The sequence below is a fragment of the Mytilus californianus genome, unplaced genomic scaffold, assembly GCF_021869535.1.
Source record: "Mytilus californianus isolate M0D057914Y unplaced genomic scaffold, xbMytCali1.0.p SCAF_3, whole genome shotgun sequence".
NCBI lineage: Eukaryota > Metazoa > Mollusca > Bivalvia > Mytilida > Mytilidae > Mytilus > Mytilus californianus.
The window spans coordinates 49,578,860-49,601,477 of record NW_026262679.1 but is presented as its reverse complement, the minus strand read 5'-3'; the positions used below and the strand labels follow the sequence as shown (position 1 = coordinate 49,601,477).

General features: G+C 32.3%; 1 protein-coding gene across 1 annotated transcript; it reads right to left on the bottom strand.

Annotated features, from left to right (window-relative positions):
• Positions 1–3,022: 3,022 nt before the first annotated feature.
• Positions 3,023–22,095, bottom strand: LOC127733511 (uncharacterized). Its single transcript, XM_052242865.1, has 4 exons — positions 21,580–22,095; positions 21,121–21,313; positions 11,857–12,134; positions 3,023–3,205 (listed from the first exon to the last, which is right to left on the bottom strand). The coding sequence occupies exons 1-4, from the start codon at positions 22,066–22,068 to the stop codon at positions 3,023–3,025; spliced, it is 1,143 nt and encodes a 380-aa protein (XP_052098825.1). The 5' UTR covers positions 22,069–22,095.
• Positions 22,096–22,618: the final 523 nt, after the last annotated feature.

Genomic DNA, 22,618 nt, shown 5'->3' with positions numbered 1-22,618 from the left:
TTTTATAGTTTAGAAAATAATGTTGTAATATACTGAAGTGAAAAAGTATAAACAATATGAAAGTTTATGGATGTGAAAAGGTCAAGGCCACCTCTTCTTTTGCTATGTCATAAATGGCAAAAAATCAGAAGGTTCCAAATCAACGCCATTTTGTAATGGCAGCTAGCTCTTCATATAAGTAGTCAAATTTGTCGTTTTATCATCGTTTGTAGCTATAGTATATGCTTATGATTGAACCGTTTTTGTAGCATTCCATTTACTATATATCAGAAAATTTCTCCTTTTTGTCCTTGTAGTTGAAATATTGATATTTTTAGGTCTGACCTTTGACCTCAATTTTACAAAAATGTGACCACTCTGGATTTTTACGACCACACTTTTCTTATTGTACACGTTTTCTTCTTTCCATCAATATATAATTTAGGTGAGTGTTCTTCCGGAACATTAAAGTTTAAAAAAATGAACTCTGGTTGCAGTACTATAAAGAAGAGTTATAAATTGTAGATATATTACCAACAAACAGATGGTGTACATCATGAATATTATATATTAAAAAATGGCTGGAATATTGCTTTTTGTACTTGTTATTTAAAACAAAATTAAAAACACTGAAATCGAAAACTGAAAACCCGAAAATAACCTGTTTGAAATGGACGTCCTTAAAATGTCAAAGAAAATTTAGTGTCATTTATTAATTTATTAACCCTTACCATGCGGTGACCGTCATATGACGGGCTTACCCAAACTACTGTTATTTGGTTCCAATGGCTCTCCATGCCTTTTTTGGTCTGACTTTTTCTCTATTTACGTTCAATGGATAAAACAAATAAAAATGATGCCCAACTTCGCTATCCTCAAAAGACATATTATAAGTTTTGTTTTAATCCATTCAGTACTTAAAGAAGAGTTGTAAATTGTAGATATATTACTAACATTTCATTTATAATAATTCAAAATGTCAAATCATAATACTGCAAAGTAAAACATTAATACAATGATAGTTTAATTTTTTGATACAAGTTTCCACACAGATTTATATGGCAGGGATCTCAAAATGGGATTTTGGATATATTTATGACGTGCAGCTAGGATTTCAAAATCACACCCCCATTTATATATTGGAGTCTTGTGAAAATCAGGACCCATAAATATATTTCATGGCAAAATCATAACCCATTCAAATGTTTCTCAGTTAGCACATCTACAATTTTGACATGTTAAGTTGATTTAAAAGGGTAAAACAGCATATATACAGCTATCTAATCAATAGATGAAATTTACTGACCCATTGACAATCTAATACCTGGGTAAAAATGCAACCCATTGATATATTTGACTAATCAAACATAAGGCACACCTGTGTCTGTATTGCTCATTGAGTTAAAAATTTGCCAGTTTGCTGTTTTTCATATGCATTTACTATAGTTACTCTTTGTGTTGCAAATAGTTTTTGTAATTTACATGTTTACCCTAATTTTTGTTTTTAGATAATGTCAACCAAAACTAAATAAAACAGTAAACATCATTTCAGGAGCAATATGACTTTGAAATGGATTGTTGAGTTTTCAGAGTAGATTGATCTTGTCATGCTGATCTTTTTTTTTTTTTTATATCAAACACTTTAAGCCTACCTCCTATAGTTTTCAAAATAACAGGTTGGATTAGTTTCTTGCATTTTCAGGGTAGATACATCTTGCCATGCTGATCCTTCTTGCAATTAAAAATTTAGCCTACCACCTACAATTTTACAATATAAACAGCCAACAACTGCTAAAATTTTGAAGAAAAAAAAAATCAATATTACAGGGGCAATAACTCCCCAAAAGTAGTCATATTTTTCTAAAATTTACTTGTTGGATATATACATCTTTCTGTACTAATCATTTTTTTCAAATTACACTTATACCCTTGCTCCTAATGCATGTATAGTTTTCGTAACAATTGCAAGGAAATGCTAAAAAAGTTAAACATGATTACATCAACATTTCAGGTGCAATAACTCCAAAGCAGGTGGACAATTTTTTCCAAAATTTTCAGGATAGAGATTGTAGGGCTAACTGTTTCAACCCTGTCAATTTCTATCTAATTGCTATATAGTTTTTGAAATATGAGCCAAAACTGTAGTTTGACCTCTATGTTCTATTTTCAAACTAGTTGGTTTATCATTATCAACTTAGACAAAAATCACCAACTTTATAGTTGACGTCCTATAGACAGAATAGATGTAGACAAACTTTGGTTTTAATCCATTGAGTTTCAGAGAAGATGTTTACCGGTAAAGATAAATTTACAATGACAGACATATTGCTGAATGGATGATGGACGCAAAGTGATGTAAAAAAAAAGGGAACCTTTTGTGAATAGAGTCATATAGGAATGGACCCCAGTGGCAAAGGGCCCTTACAATTGCTAGTTACCCTGTACTGTTTCTGCAATAAGAATGAATGTCAATTTGAAATGTCTATCAAAATATCTGTTGCCAAGTATTCAGAAATATCATGAATATCAGCACTTTCTATATCTGCCAAGGTGTTTTGCAAATCTTCATCATTAAGTTCATTTAAATTTTCAATTTTTACTAACATGACTTTCCAGGCTCTTTAGATTCAAGTTTTACAAAGTTGCAAATAAACTTCTCACTTGAGATGTGGATAACCATTCGTCAGTTTTAGATTTCTTTGTTCCATCATCATGATTTAGTAGCTTTAAATTGCCAGAGATTTGTTCAAAGTTTGGTCTTTTTCCTGAATCACTGCATTCCATATATATATATTGTGTAAAAATTCCTTAACCTGACTGCTAAAGCTTTTCACTGGCTTAGAAATTTTAAGAACCCAGCCTTCTGCAATATTTAAATTTGTTGTTAAAACCGATTGTAGCAAAACCTTATGTTCATGATCAACAGCTACACATGTCTCGGCCCAAAGAAGCTTAACTTTATCATAATTATTTTCTTTGTTAACATACACATGCCTGCCAATGCATATGTGTTGTTCTAAAAAGTGAGGTTTTGTGTAAATCTTTAAACAGTTTTCCTCAGGAATGCAAATAAAGGTTCATCCTCTGAATTATCTTCAGTTTCTGTTATAACAGTTGTTCTCGGAAAATCTTCAGTTTCTGTTGTTACATCTGAGTTTTCTTTTTTATATTTGTTATGAACCGAGCCTGGTATGAAAGATTTCTTTCTCATAAATGGTATTTGTACCTACAAAAAAACATAATCATATTATCATAATTTACACTGCAACTATGTAATCTGCACAGATAAATGATTAAAATCTCATTTACCATATATTCAACAGTGATTTATTCAGTCACTTACCATATATTGACTTTTTTATGATGTAGACTGTATTTTGTAGAGTTTTTATTTATGATGTCAGTAAAGAATACAGGTTAACAGGATTTTTTTACATTGTCCACTTCAAGCGCAACAACCTTACCCTTCTTGAGTATCCCCTGTAATTTGCTTGTTTGTTTTATGGAGTTTGTATCATTTTTTAAGTGTTGCATATTTTTCTTTTGACATTCAATGTTTGCACATACAGATCTCTTTTTTCAAGCAATCATACGATGAGAGCTGAATATATTTAAATGAAAATTTATGCTGTGACATCTAATGGCAAACAGTGATGTAGACAACATAAATTTGGAGAATACTGTTGCATTTCTTTTGACTACTTGGGCATGTTGGGTTGGTAGGTCTGCAATTTTATTTTACTATAAAGCTAAAAAACATCATTTAATCTTGTTCTAGAATCAGACTGAAGTATTTAATTTTTGAATTGATTTTAAGTTATCAACCTTTTTTTTTACAGTAGATTAACTGTATACCGCCATTTTGTATTGCAAGATAGCAGTACACAATCAGTCTAGTTCTTTGCTTAAATCTGCAAATATTTAGACAGAATGGCAATTAAAGGCTAAGATTTTTTGTTTATGATTAATTGCATTATAGACTGTTTTAAGGATGTATTCTTCTGACGTTACAGTCTCGCTGAAATCACGTTCTGGAATTATTTCCAAAACGTGATACAAGTGGAAAATATCAATGAATTTAAAAATTGTTATAATCAAACTTAACTGTGTGAAAAAATTGCGTATTTACAATGAGTAGTTTAGAGTAATCAATTTTTCAAATTTTATTACCAATCAGGTCAGTCTTTTTAGCCAACATTTTGAGAAAATGGGTGAGGGGTACAAGAAATGATTTTACGAGAAACATGTACATCTCATATCACTTTTTTCTTTTCAAATTTCTTAGATATGTATTTTTTCAATCATTTATAACAAAGAAGTTGTTCTTAAAACAGAGAAAAATCACAAATTTACAAAAACGACAACATGGTTAATTTGACACAAAAAAGCATCAAAATATGATAAAACTTTCTTATATTAACACCTACCTATAGTTTTTTATACGACCGCAAAAACATTTTGTGGTCGTATATTGGTATGACGTTGGCGTCGTCGTCGTCCGGTGTTGTCGTCGTCCGGTGTCGTCGTCGTCCAAAGACACATTGGTTTTCGCACTCTAACTTTAGTTTAAGTGAATGGATCTCTATGAAATTTTACCATAAGGTTCAATACCACAAAAGGAAGGTTGGGATTGATTTTGGGGGTTATGGTACCAACAGTTAAGGAATTAGGGGCCAAAAAGGGGCCAAAAATAAGCATTTTTGTAACTTCCAGACATAACTTGTGTGTTAGTGTATGGATCTCTCTGACATTGTACCACAAGGTTCCATATCACAAAGGGAATGCTGGGATTGATTTTGGGGGTAATTGCCTCCAAATTTTGGGAATTAGGGGACAAAAAAGGGGCAACAAACAAGCATTTTTCTAGTTTCATGACAATAACTTGTGTGTAAGTGTATGGATCTTTCTGAAATTGTACTACAAGGTTCCATATCACAAAGGGAAAGCTGGAATTGAGTTTGGGGGTAATTGCCCAAAACGTTGAGGAATAAGGGGCCAAAAATAAGCATTTTTCTAGTTTCCAGACAATAACTTGTGTTCAAGTGTATGGATCTCTCTGAAATTGTACTGCAAGGTACCATACCACAAAGGGAAGACTGGGATTGATTTTGGGGGTAATTGCCTCAAAATTTTAGGAATAAGGGGCTAAAAAGGGGCAAAAAATCAAGCATTTTTCTAGTTTCAGGACAATAACTTGTGTGTAAGTGTATGGATCTATATGAAATTGTACTACAAGGTTCCATATCACAAAGGGAAAGCTGGGTTTGAGTTTGGGGTAACTACCCTAAACGTTTAGGAATTTGGGGCCAAAAAGGGGCCAAAAAACAAGCATTTTTCTAGATTCCAGACAATAACTTGTGCTCAAGTGTACAGATTTCTCTGAAATTGTACTGCAAGGTACCATAAAACAAAGGGAAGGCTTGGATTGATTTTGGGGGTAATTGCCTCAAAATTTTAGGGATTAGGGGCCAAAAAGGGGCAAAAAAACAAGCATTTTTCTAGTTTCAGGACAATAACTTGTGTGTAAGTGTACAGATCTCTTTGAAATTGTACTGCAAGGTACCATACCACAAAGGGAAGGCTTTTTTTTTTCCTTTTTATTTCTTTAAAATTTTCCATTTTAAATTGGTTATTTCTGATTTATATATAAAAGCAAATAATAATGATATGGTTTGAATAGGTAAATTAAAATTTTTAAGTTCTTAGACCACATTCATTCTGTGTCAGAAACCTATGCTGTGTCAAATATTTAATCACAATCCAAATTCAGTGCTGTATCAAGCTTGAATGTTGTGTCCATACTTGCCCCAACTGTTCAGGGTTTGACCTCTGCGGTCGTATCAAGCTGTGCCCGGCGGAGCATTTTATTTTAAGTTAAATTTATTCAGATTGGTCCACTTCATCTTTATTGAAAGTATGAAAAAAAGTTTAATTGTGGAACTGTGATTTTTTTCACAATAATAGCCCAAAAATAGGTAAAAATTGATGAAAAATGGGGAAATCATCAAAATTGGGTACTTTCAAAGGGCTGTAGTAACCCGAATAATTCAGTCGTTATATTTCACTGCTCTACGATGGCTACATTAACGCCTGAAAGCCTGGTCAATAAAAAATCGTCAAATAATCATTCGGAATTAGCTCGGGATTTACCTATCTCGATAACATTGAGCTATTTGCTGATTGGCTCTCTTTCACAGAGAGCACCAATCAAAATCCTGGATTCGTGACGCGTTTTTATTGTATAAAGAATTCAGGCCCTCGCGAGTGGGAGAGTTGATCACATTGAGGGACTGAATTATTCTGTAGCAAAAAAAGAAGTGCACGGTGCACCACCATATAATTTTTTTCTTCACCAATTATTTTTTTACAGTCATATAAACCCAAAAATCAGGTTAAGAAAAAAAGTTTAATTCTAGAAATTTTTGGTTCCTCAGAGGTGTACATTCTTAACAAATATTAAATACATTTTTTGTTCCATTCAATTTTTCAATTTATGCATGTGATATAAGGGGAGATAACTCATATAGTAAAATTTGTATGCTAGAATGATAGTGAAATATGAAAAAACTAGTGCAAAATGTTTGCTTTATTGACATGAAGATATGACACAATAGGTCTGAAACAATCCATTGACATCTTATAGGAGTTATTGACCCTGAAATGTTTTATTTTAGGGTAAATTGATTATAATTACTTCAAATTGGTACATGATAAAGCCATAAGATCTTTTGCAAAATGTTGGGCGACATATGACCTTGAAAAATGTCAACCTGGAGTGACAGTGAATGAACCAGAAGTAGTCATTTTTGCTCTTTTTTTCATGGAAAAGTACCTAGAAACCATATATTTTTTGAATGGGCTTACATTAACCTATCATTTAAGACGGGAAGTGACATTTTATTATCAAGAAGTAGCATATTATCTCCCTAATTACAGGCATAAGTATATGCGAACTATATATTTTTGGAATCAGTGTGAATAAAGCTATCATGAGACCGGAAGTAACATTTTCTAATCAAAAGTAGCCAATTATCTCCCTTTTTAAAGACAAAAGTATATATAAACCATATATTTTGGAATCAGTGTAAAGAAAGCTATTGTATGAGACCAGAAGTGACATTTTGACAAGTTGGCAATTATCTCACTTATTTCAGGCAAAAGTATATAGAAACCATATATTTATTAAATCAATAAGAAGAAACCTATGATTGGACGTCAATAGAAACTTTCAGTGAACCAGAAGTAGCTTCTTATCAATTATTTAGAAAATTGATGTGGAAAGACCTTCAATTGTTATTTGAACAATTGGTTTTTGTCGAGCCTGTGACTTTTGTCACAGAAAGCTCGACTTAAGGATAGTGATGCGGCGGCGGCGTTAACTAACTCCTTAAAAGCTTAATATTTCAGAAGGTAGAAGACCTGGTCAAACAAGGAATTATTTGAATCTGGAATAATTTTGAATTCTGGAAAATTGATTAGAAATGTATGATGAAAACTAACCCAACTAAATAGGGTTAGCCATGCATGCATGGCTAAGGTTAATTTTACTTTCACTATCATTTCAGTATGAACTAACTAACCCCCCTTAGCCATGCGCGCATGGCTAACCCTATTTAGTTGGGTTGGTTTTCATCATGAATTTCTCATCAATTTTCCAGAATTAAAAATTATTCCAGATTCAAATAATTCCTTGTTTGGATGCTTCATACTTTGTATATATATATAGATGCCTTATGATATGAAGTTTCCGTCTCTCATATGTCCATTGTCCTTGACCTCATTTTCATGGTTCAGTGACTACCTGAAAAAAAAAGTTAAGATTTTTTGTAATATTAATTTCTCTCTTATTATGAGTAATAGGATAACTATATTTGGTATGTGTGTACCTTGCAAGGTCCTCATGCCTGTCAGACAGTTTTCACTTGACATTGACCTCATTTCATGGATCAGTGAACAAGGTTAAGTTTTCATGGTCAAGTCCATAACTCAGATACTATAAGCAAAAGGCCTGTTATATTTGGTGTATGTAATAATTGTAAGGTGTACATGTCCAACTGGCAGGTGTCATCTGACCTTGACTTCATTTTCATGGTTCAGTGGTAATAGTTTAGTTTTGTGTTTTGGTCTGCTTTTCTAATACTGTAAGCAATAGGTCAACTATATTTGGTGTATGGAAATATTTTACAATGTACATGTCAGTCTGACAGGTTTTAATTGACCTTGATCTCATTTTCACGGTTCATTGCTCAATGTTAAGTTTTTGTGTTTTGGTCTGTTTTTCTTAAACTATAAGCAATAGGTTAACTATCTTTGGTGTATGGAATGATTGTAAGGTGTATATGTCTGTCTGGCAGGTATCATCTGACCTTCACCTCATTTTCATGGTTCATTGGTTAATGTTTAGTTTTCCTGGTTAACTTTGTTTCTTAGATATTATAAGAAATAGGTCAACTATATTTGATGCATGGAATGATTTTAAGGTGTACATGTCTGTCTGGCAGGGTTCAAATGACCTTGACTTCATTTTCATGGTTCATTGGTCAATATAGAATTTCCATGGTTTGTTGTGTTTTATTTTAATTCTATAAGCAATAGATCATCTATATTCTGTGTATGGAATGATTGTATTAAAGGTGTACATGTATTTCCGGCTTGGTTTATCTGACCTTCACCTCATTTTCTTGGATCATAAATGTTAATGTGATACTTGTAGTAAAACTTTAAATTATCAGCATAAAATCACTGGTCAATATAGTAGGCGAGACATTTCAGCGTGTGCACTCTTGTTAATTCTTAGAATGATTGTTCAGAAACTAAAGAATGAGCTTTTAAAAACCCATCATAAAGACCTGAATAATGCATAGCTATATCGGGAAATTCATTTTTAAATATCATTGATATCATGATATAACTAGTAAGTTTTGTATGAAAATTAAATGTATGAAAGCAGCAGGGTGACCTGTAGCTGCTTACCTTCTACGTCATTTGGTCTCTGGTTGATAGTTGTCTCACTGGCAATCATACCACATCTTCTTGTTTTTTTTTTAAACGTTACAACACACTTTCTAGCATACTGTAAATTCAGAAATAATGTGTGCATTTAAATCCCTTAAAACTTTGTACAATAAGAAAAAATTCTAGATTTATTAAAAGCAATTGCAAAAAATCTTGTAAAGGAAAATAAGCATTACAATTAAAGAACGTTCATGGCCAAAATTATATTTTCAAAAAGGCATAACGCCTTGAAAAAAATTTGAATCATAATTTCTTGTTGATATGCAATTATGTGATAGATTTATTAAACGCAATTGTGAAAAAATCTTGTAAAGGAAAATAAGTGTTAAAATTAAATAACTTTTATGGCCAAAATTCTAATTTCAGAGGGGCATAACTCCTAGAAAAATATTTGAATCATAATTTCCAGTCGATACGCAAATCAACATACTCATCGTATGTCCTTATTACTTACAAAGTTTCATGAAATTCTGTTATGTGGTTTCAGAGGAGTTGCAATGACAAGAACAGGACTGATGGACAGATGGATGGGTCAAAAACATTAAACACCATGCAACTGTTGCATGGGATTAATTAAACTACAAGTTTGTATTACTAATAATGCGATTCAGTTCCAGTTGCATTTTTTGCAATAATAAAAACATCACAATAATTTCTGAATTTAAAGTAATATGTAGGTCAAAGTTACAGAAACTACACATTGCATACCTCAAATCCTTTCAATAATTCATGATCTTTAAACTGGTCACTGGACATTAAATAACATTTATAAGCCTTTCTAAAGGTGACTCCATTTGGTTCAAAGGTTATGTTGTTCATTTGGCTAACATTTGGAATTTTTGTCTTCATCTTAACCTCTTCCTTCATGCCCACTGAAACAACTGACGCTATTACTCCTTTTATTCCTCCATTTGAATAAATGGCAGTCAACATATCACCTGGTATAACAACATTATGCCCTTCATATTAAAACCTACAAGATAAAAACATAATGTCCTAAAGAAGTGAGCATTTCCACTATGTATTGCTATAAGTTCTCAGTGTTAAAACTGCTCAGCAATTATTAAAAGGAAAAATAAACCTTAATGCACAGTTATACATGTAGATGTTATACTATCCAGGTTTTATATGATTTTATTTGAATATTCAACATGTTCAATAACCCATTTACCTGACAGATTGATGTTAATTTTTTTCATCTTGTTTTTTATCCTTAGGTGAATAGACATTGACAAATTTTCCATAAATAGTTTTTCCATTTTCGTCTTGTCTGCGGAATTGCTTTTCTGGCATTGTCTGCAACAGTGTCAACAATTGTTAAGTTTTCTGCATAAGTTATTTGGATAGGAACTTCTTTTGATAAATCAATGATATTTTCTATAAAGTTGCATTACTATCAGTACAAATCAGTTTGATGACTATTTCTAGGCCTAGACCCTAGGTCATGGTCCAGTGAATGAATTAATTATCAATTTTCAATGTTCAGTTTTCTGCTCAAGTCAGTTTGATAGGAACTGCTTGTGATAGATCAATGATATTTTCTAAAAAAAAGTTGCATTACTATTAGTGTATATCAGTTTGACAACTATTGTGAAGCCCTGCCCCTAGTTCATAGTCAGCAACTTTTGATTAATCAGCAAAGTTGCTGTCCATCAGATTGTATTTTTGTGAATTTTCTGCTGTTTAAAATTCAGTAAATAAATGTTGACACTGCAAAAATCATTCTTAATTTTATGGACAATAGAATTTGTTAACATTTCATTTATGATTTGATTACAAGTTTAATAGCATTTTGGCAACCAAATGAATAACTGATGAATGGACAAACGAACAAACAGAAAATATGTTTCTGGCCCGTAGTTCAGTGGTTGTCGTTGATTCATGTCTTGCTTACTTGTTTTATCATAAATTGTTTTGTTATAAATTAGGCAGTTTGTTTTCTCAATTGAATTGTTTCATATTTTTCATGGCGGGGCCTTTTATAGCTGACAGTATGGGTTTTTCTCATTGTTGAAGTCTGTACCGTACGGTTGCTAAAAATAGCTAGCTTACATCTACTTCATTTGAACTTGGGCGGATAGTTGTCAGTCATACCACATTTCCTTATTTTTATGTTCTGTTTAAAGGGGTACTTAAAAAACTCAAAGAAAAATCAGAATTAGCAAAATTTCATGTGTATTCAGAACCCTGATTTGTCTTTAGATTCTAAATTTGCTCATAATGTATTGCACCTTAATTAGTATGTGCATCTTGCAGTGAGCTGTTTTGGCATCACAAATATCCTTCCCAGCCTGAGGTTCACTGAATTTGTACTCCGTGACTTTAATTGGTGACAAGGTGTTCAAATGGCTAAAATATGCAATAAGGCATTTAAAGTGGTAGCCCCAGCATTATCACTTTTCATGAAAACCTTGCTGAGACCAACATCAATACTAGACAATTGTTTTAATAAATCTGTAATAATATGGGCACCTGAAAACCATCCCTGTGTACCATGTTCCATGATGTGAATATATTTATTTGTGTCATATTTGTTCTCAATATTTTCAGTATATATCTTACTGAAGTGATGACAGTTGATACATGCCAACTGATTCCTTTTTTCCCAAAGAAATCACTTTGAACTTCATGATATTTCAAAGGTATAAATTTCATGGCCCAGCCCATGACGACTAATGCTTGAAATGGCTTCAGTTGATCAAGAGTATCATGATTGGCTTGATCCTGGTGTAAAGTTCTTACGCAATGGGCCTTCCATGCAAGAATACTGATCCTTGATCTATCAATTTCATGTAGAACTTCTTCAGATACATCCTGTGGAATAGTGGCAAATGATTGCAAGTTCTCATAGGATTCACTCACTACATTAAGTGCTTTTTCCACTACTTCACATTCTTCACAACCTGTACTATGCTCACATTTCTTTTGGAAGACATCATATTTAGGGTCACTCAAACTGTTTACTGTGCAATGATCTATGCATGGTGATTTCATTTTTAAGTGTCCTTTAATTTCAAACTTTAAGTGTTGATTTAAGGATGCCATTAGATTGTTTAACTGATCTACATTTTCCCCAGATAATCCAAACATCTGTAGCTTTGAAATAATACCTGTTAAAACACCCACTGCTTTAAAGCCATCTGCAGTAATGTTATCCAGACTGTAAATTTTTCTTTTGTGAGGAAATACAAACATTCAAAATGTTGAACAAAGTTGATCTGCTGAATGTCTCAAAGTGTTGATCCTCACAATATGCAAGATATCATATGTATTGATTAATCTGGCAGAAATTATATTTCTGACCACCTTTGGAATCACTATTTCCACACCTATAGATAGGGAAATTTCCTTTGAGCCATAACCTACAGCTTGGTGATAATGCAGAACTTTCAGCCTACTGAGACGTGTTCTAGATATTGTTTTATTACAAATCATTTGCCCTGGTGATTCATAAGAAGCATGACTCTGTGCTGCATCAATTTTGGATATTGTTACTCCTAGTATTAGTTTTATAGGATTTTCTCTGGAGAATTTATGTGCAAATAGTGATAGTATTTGTGTTTGGGTTAGTCTATTGTCCTGATCTAAGTAAGCCTTCACTAGTGCTCTTGTAATAAGATGTCATGCTTGTCTAATGTAGGATTTCACAGGAATCAAGTTTTTTCCCAATTTCAGAGAAAACAGTATTAACCTGTCCTGGAACAATATGACTTAGAACCAAACTTACAGCTTCTGAGGCAACTTTTAGGTACAAAGACTTGGTACTTTTAGATGTATCTGTCCATTGTAAAGTCAGCTGACATTTGAGTAGGTTTTCAAATTTCCCTTTCCCTAGGATCATCATTGCACAATTAAACATATCTTTATCAGTTTCATTTTCTTTTTCTCAATCAGATGAAGACTGTTGTCACCAACAAACATTTTTTTCATTTATTGTTTTATATATAAATCAAGCTATTACTTTTCCAGTTTTAATTGTTTTACATTTGTCATTTTGGGACCTTTTATAGCTCACCATGAAGTTTGGGTTTTGCTCATTGTTGAAGGCCATACAATGACCTACTATATCTGTAAACTTCTACATCATTTGGTCTCTGGTGGAGAGTTGTCTCCTTGTCAATCATGCACATCATCTTATTTTTATATTGTAGTAAAATTAATTATTACTATGGCCAAAACAATGAGTTAGTGAACCAACCCCTTTATAAGGATTGGTAAAGTAATACTTGTGACTATGAATCTACTTACAATTTCTATTAATTGTGCAATACTTCTCTCAATTTGGATTGTGATTAAATATTTGACATAGCATAGGTTTCTGACAAAGAATGAATGTGGTCTAAGAACTTAAAAATTTGAAATTGGTCATTTTCCTATTCTTGTCCAAAATATCCAAAATCTAAATACATGGTTAGATTCAGCATATAAAAAAAAAACCACAAGAATTCAATTTTTGATGAAATCAAACAAAGTTTATTTTGGACCATTTGGACCTCAATGTGGACCAATTTGATAACAGGTCCAAAAATCCCAAAACACAGTTAGATTCAGCACATCAAAGAACCCCATATATATTCAATTTTTGTTGAAATCAAACAAAGTTTAAATTTGGACCCCGATTTGAACCAACTTTTAAACTGGGCCAAAAATCCAAAATCTGAAAACATGTTTTGATTCAGCAAGTCAAAGAACCCCATGAATTGGACCTTAATGTGGACCAATTTGACAACAGGTCCAAACTTAAAAATATAATTACACAGATAGATTCGGCATATCAAAGAACCCATAATTAAATTTTGGATGAAATCAAACAAAGTAAAATTTTGGACCCTTTGGACCTCAATGTGGACAAATTTAGAAATTGGGCCTAAAATCCAAAATCTGAATACACGGTTAGATTCAGATTATTATAATGAACCCCAATAATTAAAGACTTTGAATTTAACCCCATTGAAATTGGTCAAGAAATGAGCAATTTATATAAAGTATTAGAAAAGTATGGTTTTTGGACCCTTTTCCATAAACGGTTAGGGCCATAACTCGAAAAATCAATCCCAACCTTCCTTTTTTGATATGAAAACTTGTGGTACAATTTCATAGATATCCATAGACTTATACTCAAGTTATCGTTGGGAAACCAGAAAATCCTATTTCTATAGCCTAACCCTTAATTCCTGAATGGTTTGGGCAATAACCCCAAAAATCAATCCCAACCTTTCTTTAGAGGTATGGAATCTTGTTACAATTTCATAGAGATCCATACACTTATACACATGCAAGTAAAATTTTTGTGGTTGAATAAAAAATATTTACTCTGATCTTGATAAGCCTTTTAAAAGCCACATGCAACTTTAATATGAAATATGACTTGGATCTAGACAGGCATTACAAAGTATAGACAGGAAACAAAACAGGGGACAAACATATGGACATGACTATTCCTATATACCTCTGTAAACAATGTATGCAAAAGGTATAAAAATACGTAAAAATTTATATACTATGGCAATAATGTGTAATATTGAATATTGATATTTACCCATATGATTATCCTCTACAATAAGGCTAATATGTTCATCAGTAATATTGAAGTTAAGGATTCTTTCAAATAATTCTGGAAAACAAGAATGTGTCCATAGTACACAGATGCCCCACTCGCACTATCATTTTCTATGTTCAGTGGACTGTGAAATTGGGGTCAAAACTCTAATTTGGCATTAAAATTAGAAAGATCATATCATCATGATCATAGGGAACATATGTACTAAGTTTCAAGTTGATTGTACTTCAACTTCATCAAAAACTACCTTGACCAAAAACTTTAACCTGAACTATCGTAGGTGGGGCATAAAAAAAAACCATATGATATATTTCTTGATTAAAGCTGTGTTAAGCAAGAATTTACAGAATACAGATGAAAAATTAGTTTCATTGATGTTAGCTTTGTTATTATATAAAGTCTAATTTTTTTTTTAACATGTATGCAATTATTGATGTTGGTGACTGAACTTACATTGTAGGCCACACAAAATAGGATGCATTCTTTTGGTAATTAGTTGTATCCAAAACCAAAAAATTAAAGATAAATAACAGATGATTCTAAATTTTACAATATTTCTGATATGGACTTAAAATTTATCTGGTCTAATTATTTATGTTAGCATATAGGGCTCAAAGGTTGTAAAAAAATAATGGTAAATCATACCTGCCAGCTGACCCCATTGGTCCCCCCCCCCCCCTGAATCCTACTTGTTGGTTCATGACCCATAAAGCACATCTGCAGGTAGCATTAGTTTCAAAAGTAGTACAAAGATGATAAAAAAATTCTTACCAATATCTGCTTCAGGAATAACTTTAAGAGGGCTTGATATGAAATACTCTCTGTGCCTGGTTGAACACTGTTTGCATATATATTCCTAAAATAATAAATATACATGTCATTTTATAAAATAAAGTTTGTATAAATAGTCATACACACGTATATGGGTATTACTAAATAATACTTGTATTTATGAAGTTATGCAGGAAAGAAAATGATAAAGCTTGTATATTTTTTATAATTCTATATATACAACACAGGGGCGTGATATTTAATCTTGTTATTCAATCAATTACTTATATATATATTTTTTTATTTGCATCATGTATATATGTATCATGTATACTCTTTATAAAACTAAAATAAAAGAAAAAGTTCTATTCTTATATCAATTACATTTTTTTTTTTTGTAACTTGTTACCTTTTTTTGAAATGATGCCTTACTGAGGGTAGGAATGCCCTTTACCGTCAGGCTTCAAACGGTCATTTTCAGCTACCGTTAGAGTCAAATTGGTTAAAATTTTATCATGATTCGTCAAAATATCTTTATCTGCAATTGGTTGCACCTGTCCTAAGTCGGGAATCTGATGTTCAGTAGTTGTCGTTTATTGATGTGGTTCATAAGTGTTTCTCGTTTCTCATTTTTTTTTTTAAATATATTTGACCGTTGGTTTTCCAGTTTGAATGGTTTTACACTAGTAATTTTTGGGGCCCTTTATAGCTTGCTGTTCGGTGTGAGCCAAGGCTGTGTGTTGAAACCGTACTTTGACCTATAATGGTTTACTTTTTATAAATTTTGACTTGGATGGAGAGTTGTCTCATTGGCACTCATACCACATCTTCTTATATCTATTATCATGATACATCAGACATTTCAAATAATTAACCGTTACTGTTATTTTTGGAAAGAATTTAACATGATTCGTCAAAATCAGTCGATTATTTTATCGTCATAAAGAAAGTGCACATTTTATCGTCATGCACCCAATATTACCGTTAACATCATTTGGCAAGATTTTTTACCGTTATTCGTCATGAAGGTACCCCCATTACAACCCTCTTTTCTGTACCACTGTCATAAATGTGTGCACATGCCCTATGCTGATTTTTCATTTGTTTACTTTTGAAAAAGTGTATTATAAATTGCCTTCATTCATTTAATGTATTGGAAAAACTTGCAATAATTCCAAAGGAAGGGGAGGGGGAATATGAGACATCTCTGCTAAGAGACAACTCTGACCAACTAATAAGTCAACTTGGACCAACTATTAAGTCAACTTGGACCGTCTGTAATATCAAACCAGACAAAGTTTTAAAAGAAAATAAAGTTTGACATGTAACTGCTATTGAGAAGGTAATTTCCATGCTGCAATGTCCATTTGTTACAATCTTATGTGATTATTCATAAAAATATGTACCAATATTTGATAACTCATATGATATTCATGAATGTGTGGCTGTTGTGAATCTTATTTACCATGGTACTGACCCATCATGAAAATAACCAAAAATAAAAACTTTCAAGAATTTGATCCACCAAAACAAAGTGTATTTTTACTGACAGTGTACTTCTATGTATGCAGATAATATCATTTTTTTTCCGTTGGTCAGTTGATGTTTCTAAATATGGCACAAAGTAGGAGAAATGGGTTGGAAAAATTCTTAAGCTCATTTTCTGTTAGAAATGGAATCAAAATCATTATTCCTCTTGATAACAGATACTTAAAATATCATACAAAAAATACACTGTACCAGTGGCAAACCCTTTTTTTTAAATGTGTGATGAGAGGCTGGTCCTGAATACTTCATACACATGATTTATGTGGTATAAAACTTCAAAAAGTAACAATGAGGGGAGGAAAAAAATTATAAATTAAAAAATTGACAAAAAAAATTAAAAAGGTATATAAGAAGTACCGGTATTACATATATATATATGGATTATATTAGTAAAAACGTGACACACATGAGCAATGCAATTTGTGATATAATAATTATTGTATTAGTAAAACTTTTTGAAAAATTGTTAAATCAAGACCTTTGGCCTGGGAGATGTTTGGTTCACTTTGGCTTTTCGCCAGACACTGTAGTCCACTTAAATGCAAATGCGTGTTCTTATTAAAATTTGAAATAGGTTTTATGATTGTGCAATCGTCATAATTTGCAGATTTCCCACAAGAAATATCAGTTAAATGTTAGAAGTCGCATTTCACAGTCTCATTCTCCATTACAGACAACTTCTGATAACTTTCTGTTTTCAATGAGGAGAGTGTAAATAAGGGGATTTAACTCATAGATCTCCTTGGACTGGGTTTTTTTTTACCTATTTAAGGAAGTTTTTGACAATTAGACATAAAATAAATGACAAAATATGTATAAAATGTATCATATCAAAATTTTATGTGATTCAGGTATTGAGTTAAGTAATTTTTTAGGGTTAACAGGTTTTAATTAGAATTAGAATATTTCAGAAATTTATCAAAATCTAGCAAAGTGAGATGTAAAATTCAATATCTTGCAATTATTTGCCAAAATTGGATTTTTGATATTTTTGACAATATCCATTGGTCTATTCATTGATGCTTATTTCATGAAAAAATAAGTGCCACTTTAGGAGATTGATGGGCTCAAACTTCTTTCAAATTTCAATGTGGCAAACACAGCCTTCTTTAATACCCCCAATGAATACCCGGTAATCATTTGGGACAAATCATTCCGGGGGCCTCGGTGGCCGAGTGGTCTAAGTAGTTACTACTGTAATCACTAGCCAGTCAACACTGAGGTTGTGAGTTCGATCCCCGCTCGTGCGGGTGCACTCGACTCCAATCTTAATTGACTAGGATTGTCAGTTTTCCTATCGAAGGTCGATGGTTTTCTCCGGGCACTCCTGCTTCCTCCACCAATAAAAACTGGCCGCCACGAAATAGCCCAAAAGCGGTGCTTAAAAGTGGCGTTAAAACACCAAAAATCAAAAATCAAAAATCAAATCATTCCTGGCATGGTTTATTTTTGTCTATCTATAAAAAAGAAGATGTGGTATGATTGCCAATGAGACAACTCTCCACAACAGATAAATGACACAGAGTTTAACAACTATAGGTCACCGTACGGCCTTCAACAATGAGCAAAGCACATACCGCACAGTCAGCTATAAAGGTCAATCTAGGTTATTTTTAGCAAATATATGTTTAAATTGCCAGTAAAAATGTTAAAAATTGGAATTTTTGGAGTTGCAACTTACAAATTTTTTCACTAGCATTTTAGTGATTTTCAGGCATTTATGCAAATGAATCTGTTTCTAAGAATAGAAATGATGGAACAAAGTCTTAGATATATAAGTTCCAACATGCCATTTGGACAAAATTTTGGATTTTGCATGGTTTTCTGGCAGACTAGCTCTTAGCATTAGCACCTTTTTTCTTTTATAAAATGCGTGACATTTTTTCAATGCACCCCTCTAGTTTATTATATACAGGCGTATGACGGAAATGTAGTCCTGCAGAGTTCTCGAAAACTGATGGTCCGAAGGTTTTACCCACCACCATATTCAAAGGACTGACTCTATTTTATTGTTTTGCAATAGAACATACATGTACATGTAATATATAGTGAGGATCAGCAAATTTTCATCAAGGACTCTATAATGAAAACCAAACGTAATATGTTGATATTTATATTTTCATGCAGGCAACATTGATTTATTCAAACATTTCTTAGATTTCTAACGTTATTCCGATGACCTTTGTATGTGATCATGTATGTTGAACAAAAAATATTGGACACTGTGACTCTGAAAAGAAACTATCTCTGAACTAAAGATATTTGTAAACAATTTTTATTGTAATGAGCATGGTCTTGACTAGAATAAAAACTAAATATAAATTATGAGTTATGCAGAACCAAATTGGTTTCATTTGGTGGGTCAGCTTTTCCGCCGAAGGAATGGACAATTTTCCCACTTGCAGCATGTTATCCCCATAATATATATATATAATATACAATTATAGCCTTTGTATGAGGTCGATGCAAGGATATATCGACCTGAAAGAAGTATATCGACAGAGGACGAAGTCCGAAGTCGATATACTTCTTTAGGTCGATATATCCTGTATCGACCTCATACAAAGGCTACAATTGTTATATTATTAATTCACAAATATTGTCAGTGCATAAGAATCTGTATTTTTTATGATTTTATCTTGACGGTAGTATATTAATTGTTTCTTTGACTTGTTCACCAAATCTGTTCTTTTCTAAATATTTAAAGATTCTTATAAGATGTAATAATTGATTTGGCCATGTTGAACGAAATATATGATGATTATTTATTCCAACATTAACAATATCATGAAATTTAAAAGGTATTTCATGAATAATATGCCAACAATTCAAAAACAATTGAAACATTTAACTAATGTTTTTGGTAGACTAAACAATTTAACAATTAAACATTGAATAAATTTCTAAAACACTTTGTTTTTCATTAATTCTTCTGAAAAAAGTTGTAATTGACAGTAATATTTGAACAGTTATTGAATACTGGAACTGGCATAGCTTTCTGGTTAATACTAGCAGTATCAACTGAGTTTGACTGTTTTGGTATACATCTTGGAACTTCAAGGGATTTCAATAAATCATCCATACCATCATCATGATGATCAGCTGCCAATTCAGGAATGATATCATTAATGAGGTTTTGAGTTTGGGAGTCGGACAATGGCTGTAAATTGAAAGAGCCAAATGAGGCAGTTGATATTGCTTCAGTTTCAACGGTCACACTTGTTTGTGAAAGACACAAATAATCAATATTTGACGACAAAGTGGCCGGTTTTGTAACTTTAGATGTTTTGCATAGTGTTTTTTCACTTAATGTCTCTGACATCACTTTTTTTGTTTTTTCACACGTTTTACCGCTATATGTCTTTAAGGATGCCTCTGATTTATGACCAGTGACACTCATAATGTGTCTACTGGGAATTTGTGCTTCATCCAAAATGTGGACAGTTGTAGCCCTACAAGAATGGTTGGTATACTCTCTTGAAAGATTAGCTGCCTTGCTTATCTCATTCATGTAGTTGCCGAGCTTGTTATGTCCGAGGGGAATGTTGTCATAATATATCCCCTCTTTAGCTGCTGATTTTGGCTGCTGAAAAAGTTTATTACACTTTGGATTGAGACGGCGGATATATTTTACAAACGACCGTACTGGACATCGGTCACTACCGGTACCTGAAAAGACAAATAAATTAAAATAAAAAAATATTGTCTATATTGAGAAACAAAAATGAGATATGCAAATAATATATTGATATTGATATACCAATGAAACAGAAAACTAAGTAAAAAATGATATAGGATTTGAGAGTAAAGACATGGTTTTTTTTTATCATAAGTTGCTATTGGTTTTTTTTTTATCTTTTATTTTGGCTGTTTTTAGTTTTCGTCGAATAACGAGATTGAATGTGCCTTTGGTATCTTCAGCTTCTCGTTTGCAATATCATTATAAATGTCTTTTTTTAGGTATTTTAATATAGTTTCTTCATAATTTTATAAATATTGGAGAAATGGCGAGTTGTGTACCTGCACTTGCAATATTTTTTTTTATTCAATTGGAAGTAGAAACCAAGCTTCCCACCTTGCGCTAAGACAAGAAGGTAGGTAAGTTCGCCCGAAGATATTGTTTTCCCCCTGGATCCATTGACAGCCTTTATCTTGAATAATTTCCTGATATACAAATCTTAAAAAACTTTTGGAGCTCATCAGGTAATGCCTGCCTCATATTAATTTAGACATAAAAATTTAATTACCTTTGATTTCATACATCCTACCATCAGAAGACTTTTCACTATCTGTCTGATGATTTTTTGTTAGTTCATCATGGGTTTTATAAACATAAAGTGTACCCTCTGGATCTGGTTGAACTGCAAAGTCCTGTCTTGTCAAGGTAGCCAGGTTCTCCCTGCCTCTACGACCGAAATGAATCATTATGTCCACAAATACCTGAAATTAAAGGATATTGTATGTATATCAATATCAATAAAATACATGTGATATAATATTAAATTGTAATTTTCAAATTGTTATATAAAACATGTCGCAAGAAAATTACTGGTTACTGGTCCATTTGATCAATTTTAAGTTTAACCGGTCCATTTGATTAATTTTAAGTTTAATAAAATTCACCTGTTCATACTTTTCTAGCACATATTTTACAAATTTTGAATGAAAATGTAAGATATCTTCATTTCATTTTTTGTTATATATACCTTGTACTGGAGCATTTTTGGACTTTCCAAATCTGTACAGAAAAACATGTACATCTTTTCCATATCAACATCAGCAATTGCTGGATAGTGCTCCACAGCTGCCAGACCAAGTCTTTTTAGCTCCTTTGTCATACCGGTACATTGATATGCTTTTTTTGACTTCTTGAAATTGTCACCTTTGAGTATGTCAATATCCCTTGTTTTGGACAAGTGACGTTGCAAACCTTGACGGTACGACTGCATGGTTGACTTTTTGTACATATCACCATTTTTGTTGCGCATTTCCATATAAAATTTAGCCAAAACGTCGTCCAATTGTTCATCTTCATAAGATTCAAAGTCGAGTGGTAGGCTCTTCTCCGTAAAATATTCACGAAAACTATTAAGAGCTGTGTTGGTTTGCCTCTTAGTATTTTTTGCATCCACATTTTCTAATAGATTTTCCCTATCTTCGTCCTCGAGGGATGCAAATCTTCGTTTTGTGGCCATTTAGCTAACGTCTGCTTGTTGTGATTGTACCGGAAGTAATGCAGAAAAGCATTTGATTGGTTGTTGAGAATGCGTCATTAAGTATATTGATTTTTAGATTTCTATTTTTAGATTTTTTAAAAATAACCGTGCAATATGCTTTTTGCTGTGCAATATGCTTTTTGCTATCCGCCGTTTTCTATCTACCTTCGAAAATATAGTTTAACATGTGACTATCCCTAAACGAATCAAATTAGTTAAAATATACGAATTAATAATAATATATAATATATCCCCATCGTTCATCAACAACATCAAACTGGAAGTACATTCTTTCATGGATATCGCTGTGTAGAACCAACTTAGTATTGTATCCCTAGTACAATACATAATTTTAAGTATGTTTTACCATTGTAACACTGAATTTTAAAAGTTGGTTCTATAATATCATTAAAACTATCTGATGGTTCACTTGGCATTCAAAAGCCACAATAAATCTAAAATTAAAACTATATGGTGGTTCACTCTGCATTAAAAGCCACAATAAATCCATGGTTTAAATATATGTTAA

What these genes read in the sequence shown, in the direction of transcription:
- LOC127733511 (XM_052242865.1), bottom strand. Translation starts at nt 22,068, where the DNA reads ATGGCCACAAAACGAAGATTTGCATCCCTCGAGGACGAAGATAGGGAA. An exon ending in TAGGATGTATGAAATCAAAG is followed by an intron (nt 12,135 to 21,120) that starts GTAATTAAATTT and finishes ACATTACTGCAG; the next exon opens with ATGGCTTTAAAGCAGTGGGT. An exon ending in TGGAAAAAGCACTTAATGTA is followed by an intron (nt 3,206 to 11,856) that starts GTGAGTGAATCC and finishes GTTTTTTTGTAG; the next exon opens with GTACAAATACCATTTATGAG.